Genomic DNA, 13,729 nt, shown 5'->3' on the forward strand with positions numbered 1-13,729 from the left:
TAAAAATAAAACAACTTGATCAAAACAAGGAAGCTTATAAGATTGCTAACAAAACATATTTAGAAAATAAATGTATAACTCTGCTTTATATAATATCAGAAACCCATAAGTTTCTGATAATATCTCGCAAAACGAGGACCTCAACGACTGACAGCAGTGATGTAAAAAAAAAAAGACAGATTTGAGTCAAGAACCATGACGATGCCAATATATTATCCATAAAACGCAAGCAGGCTTAAGCGGAAAAAGAAAACAAACAAACAAATTAACAAAATCATATCAAAACGCGAAACAACACGAGTGGAGTGGGGTAGGGTGGGTGGTTATAATTTGGTTCTAGTCTACCCCGGTCGGTCGCAGGGGCAGAACAACTTCGGATCCGTCGGTGTGTTCTCGCACGGACTGTGAGAGCTTTCCATGACTGAGAGGATTTGTTGCCGAGATGTTGAGAATGGACGATAGAAGTACAGAAATAGACCCGTCTTCAAACATTGCGGATGATAAAAACGACACAACAGGTATCATACACTCGAGTGACAAGTTTTAATATAGGCTTTCCTCCAGCGCTATTAAAACCTTCCTTTTCAGTTGTTTTGTGCTGTCCTTTTGCAAGAGTACAGCAAAAGGATGATTGTCTTATTATTCCTTACGAGTGTAAGCGAATAATAGGCAGGAGAGGAAAAATTAGCCATGCCATTTGCGTTCACGACTTTCATGAATTAGATTTATACGAGCACTCGACTTCGAATGGGTTCAACTTCAAATGTCGATCGTGGGTTATGCGCACTTGGGATTTTTACGTGGAATAAGCTTTATACTCGAATAAGCTTACTCCTTCGGCGCGGCACGCTTTAAGAACGAGAAATATACAGCCAGTTTTTATCCGTGAGGGAAGTTATTTTCTTCCGTGAAGGGAGCGGTAAATTGAGCAGTCGACATCTTCGCTTATCGACGGCTTGGCTAAACACATGGCTTGTTTCTGCGATTGATATGTGTCATTTCCTGTTCAGATGTTGTCGAAAGAAACAGAAGTAAAGAAGGGAAAAGTACAAGGAATTTAGTCGGTTTCTGGTAAGACATTCGTGAATAAATATTCAAGCTACATAACGTAATTAATTTGACTAATTTATGTACAAGAAAAATAATAACATTATTGGTAGTAATTAGCCTTTGCTAACTTTTATTTTACTCTATGTCTATGTCAAATTGAAGGCCAATTTGAAATGTTGGGTTTGGATCTTGAAGAAAATTGAACATACCTAAAAACCCGTTGGCAAAAAAAAATATCAACATATTTAATTTTGTGCACCTCTCTCTGAAATACCGGCTAATTTTCATAAGAACCAAAACAAAAAGACTAAAGATGACCCCTTAACAACACAGTAAACAATGGGATATAAAAAACAGTTTGTTTGCCCCTACACCAAGGCAGTCAACTCCCTAATTTGGGGATACACATCTCTAAATGTCTCCGCACGGGTGGGGACAAGACGCAGGGACATGCCGACATGTAGCAACAAGATGTGTATCAGGGACATGTAGCAGCAACCAAAAAACACTATGTACACATACAAGAAAATGTAGCGGGGACATGGCCCAGAGACATGTTGCAGCCACACGTCCCCCTTCCTGCAACATGATGCAGGGACAAAATGTTGCAGAAACTCGTGTTGCATTCATGAGCCAAAAATTATTAGCACACAGGAGGGGGATGTGTTGCTGCGACATGTCCCTTGGTCATTTTCTCACAACATTTTCTTGCGTGTGTACATATTGTGATTTTGTTGCTGCTAGATATCCCCAATACACCCCCTGCTTCATGTCCCTTGAGTGTGAACAACACATGATTTTGTCGCTGCTTCATGTCGCTACGACATATCCCTGCATCTTGTTCTCACGTGTGGGGAGCCCTTTAAAGCTTAGAAATTACGACTTAATAATCTTTATAGTTTAATGGGGGTGGGGGAGGGGTGTAACTAAAGGGGGTATGATAACTGCAAAACCACACAAAAAAACTTACAAAAACCATAATGCTGCATCGAATTTGACCAAAAATTTCCACAAACCGCAAACTGCTTAGTCTAGAAAAACCTAGGTAAATAACAAATTCTGCTAAACTGCAATGCCGCAAACCTTTATTGCCCACTCTTTAATGGGTATTTGTAATAGTTTAATACATTTTATTTCACCTTGAAGGCTTCTTGGCTTGTGCAACAACTTTGGTTATGTTGTCATGTTAAGCGCTGCCCATGACATTCTGGGAGAAAAGAACAGTAACCCAGAACACCAAGTATGTTTTTTATTATTATCTTTAAATATGTTGAAGCATGTAGAATTTTATTTATTTGTCCTTTATTAGTTTGACCTTGAAATAACATATATGTACACCTTTTTTGCTTTTAAATGTGCCATTTTGAAAATGGGCAAACAAAAATTATTTGTCATGAAATACTGAGTTTGTATGGGAATTTAAGGAATTTTTTTTTTACATTAAATAATTTTCTGCATTATTTATGAAAGGTATACTAATGATATTATAAATGTAAATTATTTTTTTGGTTAAATTTAAGGGATGTGACTTGGGTGGGAAACTGGTTATCGTGTTTTTAGTTTTCCATAGATACAATGCAAATACGTATGGCGGCTGTTAATTTTCGGCTCCCCAAAAAATAATTTTTCAATGAAATTAAATTACTTTAACTTAAAGATAAAGTCAGAGTAAATCAGTGTACAGAGTTTAAAGGCTATTAATACTTCCATCTAAGGAAGTTACAGGGACATTTATATTGCCAAAAACATGAAAACGAGGCTAGGCAGGCCAGGGTGACTTTTTCCATACAAATCTCTTAAATTTTAATGAGTCATAATTTTGCAGCCATTTAACCCAAAACACTGAAACTTCTCAAAATAGCACAATATTTCATATATATTCGTAATGATTCGATTTAGCGCCCTCCTTCCATAACCCCCTTTCCCCCTTTTTTTTTCTTCCCCCTTTCCTTTTTCCCTTTTTTTTTTTTTTTTTTACCCCCCCCCCCCCCCCTAAGTGCCACCATCAGCGTTTTAAGAAACTTGACCAAACAACAGAAATGAATGACAACCATTTTTGCATAAGGTCTATATACATTTGTCTGCAAAACGGCACCATTGTATATGGAAAAATTTATAAATAAAATGTATGGTTGTGTAGGTATGGCTGTAATCATGACTCAAATTTTTCAGCAAGGCATGAAAATTGGCTCATGCATGAGCTGGCTTGTGATCAGAGTATTAAACTCACTGGCACTAGACTAATGTGACTAAATGTCACAGGTGCAAGAATCGGAAGATGAACACTTGTGTGTGTACTTTCGATCCAGGTCTGTCAGTGGATTTCTTTAAGAATGGTCAGCTTTTAGGAGATTTACCTGAAATAATTTTTTTTTGCCTACCATCTTTTGTTTTGTAGAAATCAGATAACTCAAGTTTACTCTTAGACACTGCTGGATCTTCAAATTCCTCAGATGGATTGGAGTGCAACCCTCTATCAACTGGGGTAGTGTAAACTTAAAACTATTTATTTCATGTACAGTTGACTCCCGATGACTCGAACCTTCAACAGAAATTGAAGGTTTGAGCTATTGCTTTGAGTTACTGAGGGGTAGGTTTCGAGGTATCGAGGGTTCAAGTTACCGAGGGTAAAATTACAGTAAAACTAAATGTGTAACGGCACTCCAGGGAAAATCAAAATTTTTTGGTATGAGTTAGTGTGAGGTTCAAATTAGCATGGGTTCGAGTTTGATTGGGAGTCAACTGTATAACCAGGAGTTAAAGAAGCTTATGACATTTAATTTTTATTTCTTATACACGTTTACTTTAAGTCCAGTTAAATAATCATGATATTTTTAGTTTTTAAATTTTTAACTTTTAAAACTTCACTCTCTGCATGTATAGATATTTTAGCTCAATAGATTAATTTAGTTAGGTATTTTTATATTTTATTTTTATATTTTAGCATAGTGATTGTAAAGCGCTATGAAAGACTAGCTAAATAGCGCTATAGAAATTATTATTATTATTATTATTATTATTATTATTATTGTCGATGTCTGCTCTGGTATAAACCCTTACTTTTCAGTTTGTCAGCTAGGTTGCCCTATTAAAAAATAATATTATTAAAATTTGCCAGTTCTTATTTTTACCTGTACAGAGAGTGGACACTTTACAGTATTTTGATAGTCCTAATCTGGGTTAGTGACTGAAATGTACCAAAAAATGTTCTTGAAATGTGTACTTGTCCAAAAGAATTGAGACTTGCCTGTCAGTGAGTGAATGCATCATGTGTGAGTGCTACATATGTACTGTAAAAGCGCTAAAAGCCCCTGGGGCGCTTATTTCTTTCCAAAACCTTTGACAGGGGGTTTTGATAGAGAGGGAGCTTAAGGAGGAGGGGGTGGGAGGCTCATTTCAACCCATATATCAGTAAGGGTGCAAATGAAGAAAAAAAGTGGACTTTTTGATGTTTTAATAATGTTATATGTTTTCTTTTTTTTTAAATCAGTTGTCATGAATTACCATGTATGGAGGAGGGGGTAGTGGCTTAATAGAGGGGGGGGGGGCTTGTTAAAGAGAGGGCTTAAAAGTTTGAGGGGGGGGAGGGCCTAATAGAGCTTTTATGCTACGGGTACCTTCCACCCACTGTGTTGAGAGAGTAATGAGAGAGAAAGTAAACATGTCTTAAATGACCAATGCAGTTCTGCCTCAACCCTAAACAAACACCTCTAACCAAGAGTAATAAGGGCAATAACTGTCATGAAAGTAAATTAACAGGATTTATGGCACCACGTTTCATGTGGTTCACCACCACATTAGTGTGCTGGACTTAGGATCAAGCGTTTTGGGTTCATTAGCCCTGGCCAGCAAGGGTCACTGTGTCGTGTTCTTGAGTAAGACACTTTACTCTCATGGTGTCTGGCTCTACACAGGAGAATAAAAAAGGGTTCTGGGAAATTGATTGCTGAGAGTTATCCAATGATGGACAAGCATCACCTCCAGGGGAGAGTAGAAACATCAGCCTAGTCAGGGGGATAAATGCCAGCCTGATTGGCCACTAGGCTCAAATACAGACTTGTAACTACCTTTATATGGAGGAAAATTGATAATGTTTATCATGATCCATGTACATACATGCACTCAGAAAACTAATTTTCTAAAGGCTTATATATTCTGCTTAATTTATATGCAGACTGTGTTGCTGGCTGATATTTTACCAACTCTCATTATCAAAGTCACTGCTCCATTTTATATGAAAAGGATACCTTACAGGTGAAAAGAGTTAAATTGCCTTTTCCAGCTTATTGTTGTTATGGTAACAGAATAGGTCATTTCTGAGTTGTCTTTTATCTCTCTGTCAAAAGGAGTCTTTGTGCGAAACCCTTTAAAATGCTACGCACAAGATGGCCTATTAAAATGCATTACTTGTACTAGACAGTTAAAACATATTGCCAAGAACAGAACCGGGAACTGGTGTCTTAAAATTAAGCAGGGAGCCGGATACAATTTATGCACAGAAGGTATCCATGGCAACCCTGCTCTATTGCCTTATGGGCCAGATCCCAGGAAAAGCCTTCTGCCGCCTTCAAATTCTGAATTTGTTTTCATCAAGAGGTAACCGTAGGCAAGCATGTTACATGTAATAAACTAGTAGCCAAGCAAACAAGCCTGTGTAGCCCCCTTGGTGTAAATTAAATAATGGCAATTTTTTGGAACTTCAAGTATTTTCTTACACTTAACCATTTTCCTTACTTTTTCAGCATACGGATGGCATTATGTGTGTTGTTTGCCTTTGCAAGTTTCTTCATTGTGGCCTTGTCGCATGTCCTTTGGTTAAGTTTGTTAGGTGAGTTTGACGCTTTACACTGTTCAAACTTGACCCAGTATGCTGTCGACTTACCTACCTGCATGGTCAGTCTACCTTTTCAGCCTGCCTGTCTGCGTGCCCGCCCGTCTTCCCCCCGCCCGCCACCGCCCACCTTCCCAAACATTGACAATGTAGTTTGTCAATCATGACCTGAACTATTTTTCATGACATGAATTTTTTTTTTTTTAATCACGACATGAATTTTTTTTTAAACTCTCAGGTGTTGTATTTGCAAGTATAAGTTCAGGATTTGGAGAAATAACATTACTGAGCTACTCAGCACATTTTGACAAGTGAGTTAAGCTTTGCATCTATTGGTGCAATTAAAAGTAATGTTAATAACTACTCAGAAATAACATTAAGTAAAGTAGTCATGGCATTCATTAACTTTTTTTCCCAAAACCAATTCGATCTTAAAGATTAATTTTTTCAAAACCGCACCCTTTTACCCATTGACTCCTGAACCGACCTATACTGACCATGAAAGATCCTGGCATTTGTCCCGCTTGTGATGTCATCACCTTTTACCCAGAAAGACAGGACATCTATGCTAAAATTGTAAAGCAGATCAAGAGCTTTCCAACGATACCTAAACCAGCGTGATTAGATTGATGGAGCTTGAAATATGCACCAAAACGCTTCAAAATTTTAGTGAAAAGCTCAGAGGATAATTTCCCCTTTTCGCGGAAATTCTTCTACTAGAAAGAAGCCTGGTGGAAGGTCAAACACTGCAGCAAAAAGAAAGGAAGAAGAGAAAAACGAAAAGCGAAAAAAAAAAAAACCCGAAAAGCCTAAAGTGGTAGGATGGTTTATCCCCGGGTATCTCCAAACTTTGATTTGTGCGCATGCCGCCGAGCTTCAAGGGCCGTTTTGAGTGATTTACTGAGAGCTATTTTAGCTTCTAATAGACCTTAAAAGGTCAAAAACATCTAAAAAGAGCGTTTTTCTTTAAAATCTCCAGGAGTCAAAGGGTTAATATTATTAGGAATGTTCATGGAGGAGGTTTATTGATACAGGATATATTAAACAATGTGACATGTTTTAAGCTTTTTTAGTGTACACTTCTGATATTTCAAGTGCTTTATTGCAAGCATAAGGAAGTCATGCCACATAGACTGAAACATCTGCTGTGCTGTTTTTTGTTTTTGTTTTTTGTTTTGCTTTTTTTTTTAAATGATTGCTATTTTTTCTACTTCATCCAGGGATGTTGTATCAACATGGTCTTCTGGGACAGGTGAGGAAGTTTTGTAGCTACTGTACATGTGACTGAATATCCATAATCTTCTATCATCTCCTTGCCTTCTAATTGAGCACTGCATATTGTAAAACTCATGGTGGCTGATATCATTCAATTGTTTCATGTTGTAGGTGGAGCTGGGGTATTTGGTGCGCTGTCTTATGCTGGGTTCACATCTGCTGGAGTTTCTCCAAGGAATACGGTGTTGATAATGAATGTCATACCATTCACATTCGGTGTTAGGTAAACTTATTAGTCACTTGATCTAGAGCTCTGTCTGGGTGTTTACTTGGTATAAGAATGCATGCTTATTAAAAGTACCGTATTTATTCGATTAAGCGTCCTGGGCGCTTATTAAATTTTTGGACCTTGAGAGTGGGCGCTTATTTGAGGTGGGTGCTTATTCGAGGCTGGGCGCATATTAAATTTTCACCATTTTTAGCAAGTGGTACGTTTATTTTGTAAGAAAACAATAAATAATAACAAAATGTAAAGATGTACCAAAGCAGAATTTTAACTGTTCATCAGTTGAAAGTTTCTGTAAAATACTTAGAAAACTCGGTCTTCGGGGACGTCTCTTAGTAGTACTTAGTCAATTTCAGTCTCAATTTCAGTAATAATCAATACTCCTTTGGTGCACTTCAGTTTTTTTTTAGGGAGGTGGGGGTGGGGGTGGGCGCTTTTTTGAGGCCGGGCGCTTATTAACTTTGCCTACCTATAGGGTGGGCGCTTATTCAAGGTTGGGCGCTTAATCGAATAAATACGGTAGTTATCATCCATTGCAACAAAGCCTGAACATGGATACTGTGTTTTATTTTGTGTCTCTTGTTTCTTCATTGCAGCTATTGGTTCATCCTGGAGCACCCCAAAGATCTCAGTGAACGTGAACCTTTGTTGGAAACAGCAAGGACTGACAGTGTCACGGGTGCTGGTAAGAAGACCTAGCCAGTTCATTCTGTATGTCACGTAACAGTCTATCACAGTCGCTACTGCAGGTAACAAGTTCTGTTATTTACTACGTGGCTCACAAGCCACAGGGTAAATCTACGATCTTGTAGCTTCCAAGGTAATTCCACGAGCTAACTTTAGTAATAGTATTAATCATTCTTTGATGTTTTTTCCCTAAAAAACATTTGAAAGTAGTTCTGTACATCAGAAAAATGACTTTAAATATCATAACATAGCTCCTTGAAAATAACAGTCTACTGAAGCTAAAAAATGCTAAAATAGCAAGGAAACATTTATTATAAATCTCATGCAGCATTCGTCCGTATTTTATTAATTTTTCTTTCTTTCTTTCCTGTCTCTTTTTCTTGCTTTGTTTATTACAGACAGCCAACCCGCTGATCCGTTAACTTTTAAAACCAAACTTCTTATAACCAAGGTAGGAAAAACTCTTTTTTATCTTTAGAGATATTCTTACGAAATCACTTCACCACATTATGGACGTTCCAAAAAAAACTTTTCAAACCTAATGCACGTGCTTTGTTTATCACTCAATGCTAATCATGTTCCCAGACCCTCCGTTGCTACTGATCAGCAGTGAAGATGAGCGAGAGCCCTGGGAAGGAGACTGAACTTGAAAGCACATATTTTATATACGAAAGCTACATGTATACTACGAGAAATTCCAATTGTATAAATGCACTGCTGCAAAAATTTTTAAAATCTATTTGATTTTCCGTATCAACCTGAAATAAATGTTGGCACTGAATCGTATGTTTTTGTTTTTGTTGTTTTACGCTGTTCAAGCTTTTTATTACATACAACAATTTGGATAGTCCACTGTAAGCTATTATTTTAACAAGCAAAAGTTTTGCTTGTTTATGTTTAATTGTTTTGTTTTTTTCCCTGTCTTTTTTTACTAGTCCCTGCTGAAATATATGTGTCCATTGTTTTTTGTGTATTTTGCCGAGTATTTCATCAATCAAGGTTTGGTAAGTGCTTTTGTGTTTAATTTTGCGGCTTGTGAAAAGGAAAACTACTCTGTACAAGCATAAACGATGAAAGACAGCCAAGGACACGTGAAAGCAATTAGGTTCATTAGCTATATTTTTTCCACATTTTAGCTGGATCTGTTCTAGCCTGCGAACGCAGACGTATTTCCGACTGTCGTTTCTCTCCGCCGAAAAATAGCTGGAAATACGTCTGTGTTCGCAGGCTAGATCTGTTCCAAAAGAAATGCTGGCAAGTGTTAGTTTATTTACGTTGTCGGCTAGCAAGTCTAGTTAGACCCAGTGGGGTCTAACGGAACTAGTATATGGAAGAACAGATGAGTTCATATTGATTAAGCTAAGAAGGCCAGATCCAAGGATTTGTGATAGTTGGTCCTAACTTTGAGACCACAGTACCAGTGGCCACTCAGGTTTTTTTGTTTTTGTTTTGTTTTTTTTGTTTTTTTTTTTCATACGCATTTTTTGTTTCTACAGCATGAACTGATTTATTGGAATAGAATCTGGCTTACACCCTCGGAGCAGTACAGATGGTAAGGCGACCGTTAACAGTGCCCAGACCAAACAGATATGCAAGTTTGCACCTTGTGTCTTCCTGTGACTTTGCTCGGCCAAGGACTAGCGCGCACATGCGTTGGCTTGCGTTCCACCACTTTGAAAAAGAATACATTCACAACGCAATTCGCTTTTAAGGGGCTCTATCACGGGGACTTTACCGGAGTTTTGGTCGAAACGATGCTAAAATTTCCTAATATATGACTACGCCAAGAACACCAAGAAGTGAATAGTTGAGGATAGAGCAAATGGCAATTAGTTTTTAATAGCGATTTTTCCAAGGCAGAATTTAAACAAGTCTGCCCGACTTTTTCAATAATGAGATCAAAACCTCGTGCGAGTGTAATTCATGAAAACGTCCCTTTAATGGCTTCAGTGCACTAGTCTAGTAATAATAATAATAAATAAAGACTTTATTTAAAATGAGGGTAACACTAAATAGCAAAGCTAACAAACCTGGGGCCCCCCCATTTTTTAAAAAAATTTTTAAAAAAAATAATTTTTTTTTAACAAAACCAGTTGATCACTTTCAGGTTTCTATTGCTGTAAATATATCGTTGGCCTTTGAAACTTCGTAGTCATGCTCATGATAATGCCACTCCAACCCTTCTTATCGGACTTGCAAATCGGCTTGCAATATACGCAAGTAATAAATGCGGTTATTTGCGTTGGGCAGCCAAACCGAACAATTTGCGTCGCCTTTCGAGCAAATTTGATCCTGATCAAATTGACCACAAGACACGGAAAATCAACGCATTTCGCTCAAGTCTTGGTCGAATGAGATCGCACTAGTCGACACAAGTATCGAGATGCCGGCTCAACTTAAACTGCCCATACTTTGTTCACTTTTTCGAGCCTCATTCCGCGTGGTCCATGCTATTTCAATCGTGATTTAGCAGATGATTTCCCGAGTGTTATCGCGTACATTTCATGTACGAGAAGACCTATTCGCCAATTTTAGTACTTTTTTACCGAAACGCACTAAAATCCCCATGACCGTGTCCCTTTAACGACCTGTAACGGTATCGATCTTTGCCCAGGTATCAAGTGGACTATCAAATTGGAGTGTTCATTTCTCGTTCATCTGTGAACATTTATCCTATCAAAAGAATTTGGATCCTAGCTCTCTTGCAGGTGGGTTATCTTACATCTTCTTTTCATGTCTTATTTTGTATCTCCTTTAAATGTGTTATTTTGCTCTTTCTGATTTTTATTTTTCTGTTGTTCGTTCGTTCTTTCGTTCGTTCATTTTGTTTGACTCTACAGTAAATGTTTTGTAAACTTCATTGGTCATATCCCCTCTCATTTACGGGTTGAAAAGAGGATTTTTGAAAAGGAGTCCCATGTCGTTGTTGTTGTTTTTTTGTTTTTTGTTTTCTTTGTTTTTTGTTTTTTGTTTTGTTTTTGTGAAACAAACGAATGACAATGAAGATGAAGTATTCAACATGACACGAGCATGGGACAAAGAAAAATTCTGAGTCCCCGACGGGAATCGAACCCATGGCCTCCCAGATACCGGTTGGGCGCTCTAACCAACTGAGCTACGAGAGACTCGTGAGCTGGGCCATTTTTTGGCGCGCGGGAGTTTCATTGTGTGTTTGAATGGTCAGTGTGAAGTTACAAAACCTGGTCTCCTAGTACGCTCGTATTTCCATATCCAGTCAAAGATCATTTCAGTGTGGCGTCGCGAACGACGGCTGTCGAGACCAAACGAACAAATAAACCGCAAGAAAAAGTGGAAAAGTTTTTGAAGTGTAACTCTAATCAGTATTCCTGAAATTTCGGAAATTTACTGGTACTAAAACGTAAATCGTGGAACTACCTCCTAATTCTATTTGTCACCATTTAATTACCCATGACATTTGAGTCATGTTGGGCACATTTTGTTTTTTTAGTTAACAACTCACAGAACACAGCAACAAAACTTAATCAGCCGTTTGAAGAAACCTTTTTTTCTGTTCTCTTGCAGCAAGTGAATCTTGTCATATTACTATGCGAAGCTTACTTTCACTTCCTGCCGTCTGTGTGGATCATGTTCATTATCGTCTTATATGAAGGACTTCTCGGAGGTGGCTGTTATGTCAATGCATTCTACAGGATATCACAAGAGGTAAAGTAAACGCACTTTTGTGTACGCTTCAGGTTCTGTCTACGACTTTTACAATGGTATTTTGCTTTGGGGTGTGTCTATATGGAGTGTTATTTGAATATCATTCAGTGCCTGTGATTGGTCCTGCTTGAATACTGGAAACCAATCAAAAGCAACTACGGATCAGTTTGCTAAGAACTCGAGATTGAAAACACCACATTTTCGGCCTAGCAGCCACTCGACTTAAATGTAAATTAGCCGAAAGAGGCCACGTGGTCCGTTTTGTGAATTATTTCACCCTTGACGGCTACAGACTTTGGTTTGATTGGAGGAATATCAGTTTTTAGGTTGCAAATTATTTTTTTAAGGGGAAGGAAAAAAAAAAAAAAGTTTTAAATAAAAATTGGTTGTTTTTTTTAAAAAGAAAAAACAAAACTTTCCCATGGAAATTTTCCCTCTGACAAAAAAAAAATAAAAAAAAATTAATAAAAAAAAAAAATATTTTTTATATTTTTTTTTTCCAAAGAAATTTTTTTTTTTTTTTGTTATATAAAATATTTTTTTTTTTATAATAAAAAAAATTGTGTTTTATTCTTTTTTTTTTTTTTTTTCTTTTTTTTTTTCTCTTCTCTTGGGTGGGGGTAAACTAGCCTTACACATCAAGTTTTTTAGTGTTGGAGTTGCACTGCATTAAAAAGCAGAAGGGAGTGCGGTTTGAAGGTTTGATATGTCATTTCATAGTGTAAACTAACACACCATGTTTGTAAACTGCATAGTGTTTGTAAACTGCACTGCATATGCATAGGGTAGTATGGCTTGAAGGTGTTTATTTATGTCATTTCCTATATAACTATTATACCATCAGGTTACTAATTTCGGAGTTGCACTGCATTATTAGGCCTAGAGGAGTGTGATTTGAAGGTGTGGATATGCCATTTCATAGTTACATGTCAGGCCCTATTTTTCTTTGAGTGAGGTGTTGGGCCCTTGGGGGGGAAGGGGGGGGGCGGGGGGGGGGGGGCGGGGGGCGGGGGCCCAATTTTAAGTTAACAAACCATGCTTGTAATCTTGGGCCTGCACAGCATTAGAGGACATAAAGGGTTGTGGTTTAAAGCTGATGAGGTTCCTATCCCTTATCCAGGTCCCACCAGAGCACAGGGAATTCTCAATGGGTGTGGCCAGCATGGCGGATAGCTGTGGTATAGCACTGGCTGGGGCAACCGCCCTGCCTTCCCATAATGCTTTGTGTTCGTATTGGAGAAACAAGGCCTCGAGCTAACGTTTGGCGGGGCGCTGGAATTAATGTGATAAATTTTACAGCTGAAATTTATGAATTTCGGAATTGTTTTCCGACGAGTTTCTTATTTCTATTTTGAAATTGAAATATGTTTGGAGATTTATAAGGATTAAATTTGTGTCGGAATTGGGGCTGAAGAGGGGCCAACCATGTGGGGACATTTTCATTTTTTGATATTTGTATTCAATGAATTCAAATCGCTTTTGGATATATCTGTGAAAAAATTAGTGTCAATAACAATAATTAGGGCTATGGTTTATCATTAGGGCTATTGAAAACTATTAGTTTGTTGAGGTTTTCTTCATCTGGTGGTAATTTTCAGGATATCGGAATTGGATTTATTTATTGTACATTGAAGTCCCACTGTCGCTTTTGATTATTTAGGATAATCACCAAAAACCGAATTCGCTAAGTTGCTTTATATCGTGACATAACTCCATATTGGATCCGTAACCACCAATAGCGAAGGTGGGGTCTAAATATAGAATGAAATGTATAACGCCAGGTAAAAAAAGGTTGTGAGAGAAAAAAAGTTTTTTTTTTTTTGATTTGACGTTGTCTGGCGTAACCGCCATCTTGGTATCCGGAGGCACAATCGTATCTTCGTAAAACGTTGGTTAAAGTGATGGCTACAAGCACTTTCCGAAAATTGATTGTGCACAGACCTTCCAATTACTGAAGGGAGTGACTATTTAGCGCT

General features: G+C 37.7%; 1 protein-coding gene across 1 annotated transcript; it reads left to right on the plus strand.

The window, feature by feature from the left end:
- Positions 1–359: 359 nt before the first annotated feature.
- LOC144655568 (battenin-like) lies at positions 360–13,460 on the plus strand. The gene is made up of 16 exons (XM_078515817.1): positions 360–518; positions 1,011–1,071; positions 2,197–2,290; positions 3,449–3,535; positions 5,225–5,304; positions 5,793–5,878; positions 6,120–6,192; positions 7,102–7,133; positions 7,268–7,379; positions 7,979–8,067; positions 8,468–8,520; positions 9,005–9,073; positions 9,566–9,621; positions 10,684–10,777; positions 11,613–11,753; positions 12,874–13,460. The coding sequence occupies exons 1-16, from the start codon at positions 443–445 to the stop codon at positions 13,009–13,011; spliced, it is 1,341 nt and encodes a 446-aa protein (XP_078371943.1). The 5' UTR covers positions 360–442; the 3' UTR covers positions 13,012–13,460.
- Positions 13,461–13,729: the final 269 nt, after the last annotated feature.

This window comes from Oculina patagonica, chromosome 5 (assembly GCF_052425735.1).
Source record: "Oculina patagonica isolate OP01 chromosome 5, crgOcupat, whole genome shotgun sequence".
Classification (NCBI taxonomy): domain Eukaryota; kingdom Metazoa; phylum Cnidaria; class Anthozoa; order Scleractinia; family Oculinidae; genus Oculina; species Oculina patagonica.

Excerpts from the sequence above, each read along its gene's own strand:
- LOC144655568 (XM_078515817.1), top strand. The coding sequence starts at position 443 with ATGTTGAGAATGGACGATAGAAGTACAGAAATAGACCCGTCTTCAAAC. Across the intron at positions 8,521-9,004 it reads CCAAACTTCTTATAACCAAG|TCCCTGCTGAAATATATGTG; the intron begins GTAGGAAAAACT and ends TTTTTTTACTAG. Across the intron at positions 10,778-11,612 it reads GGATCCTAGCTCTCTTGCAG|CAAGTGAATCTTGTCATATT; the intron begins GTGGGTTATCTT and ends GTTCTCTTGCAG.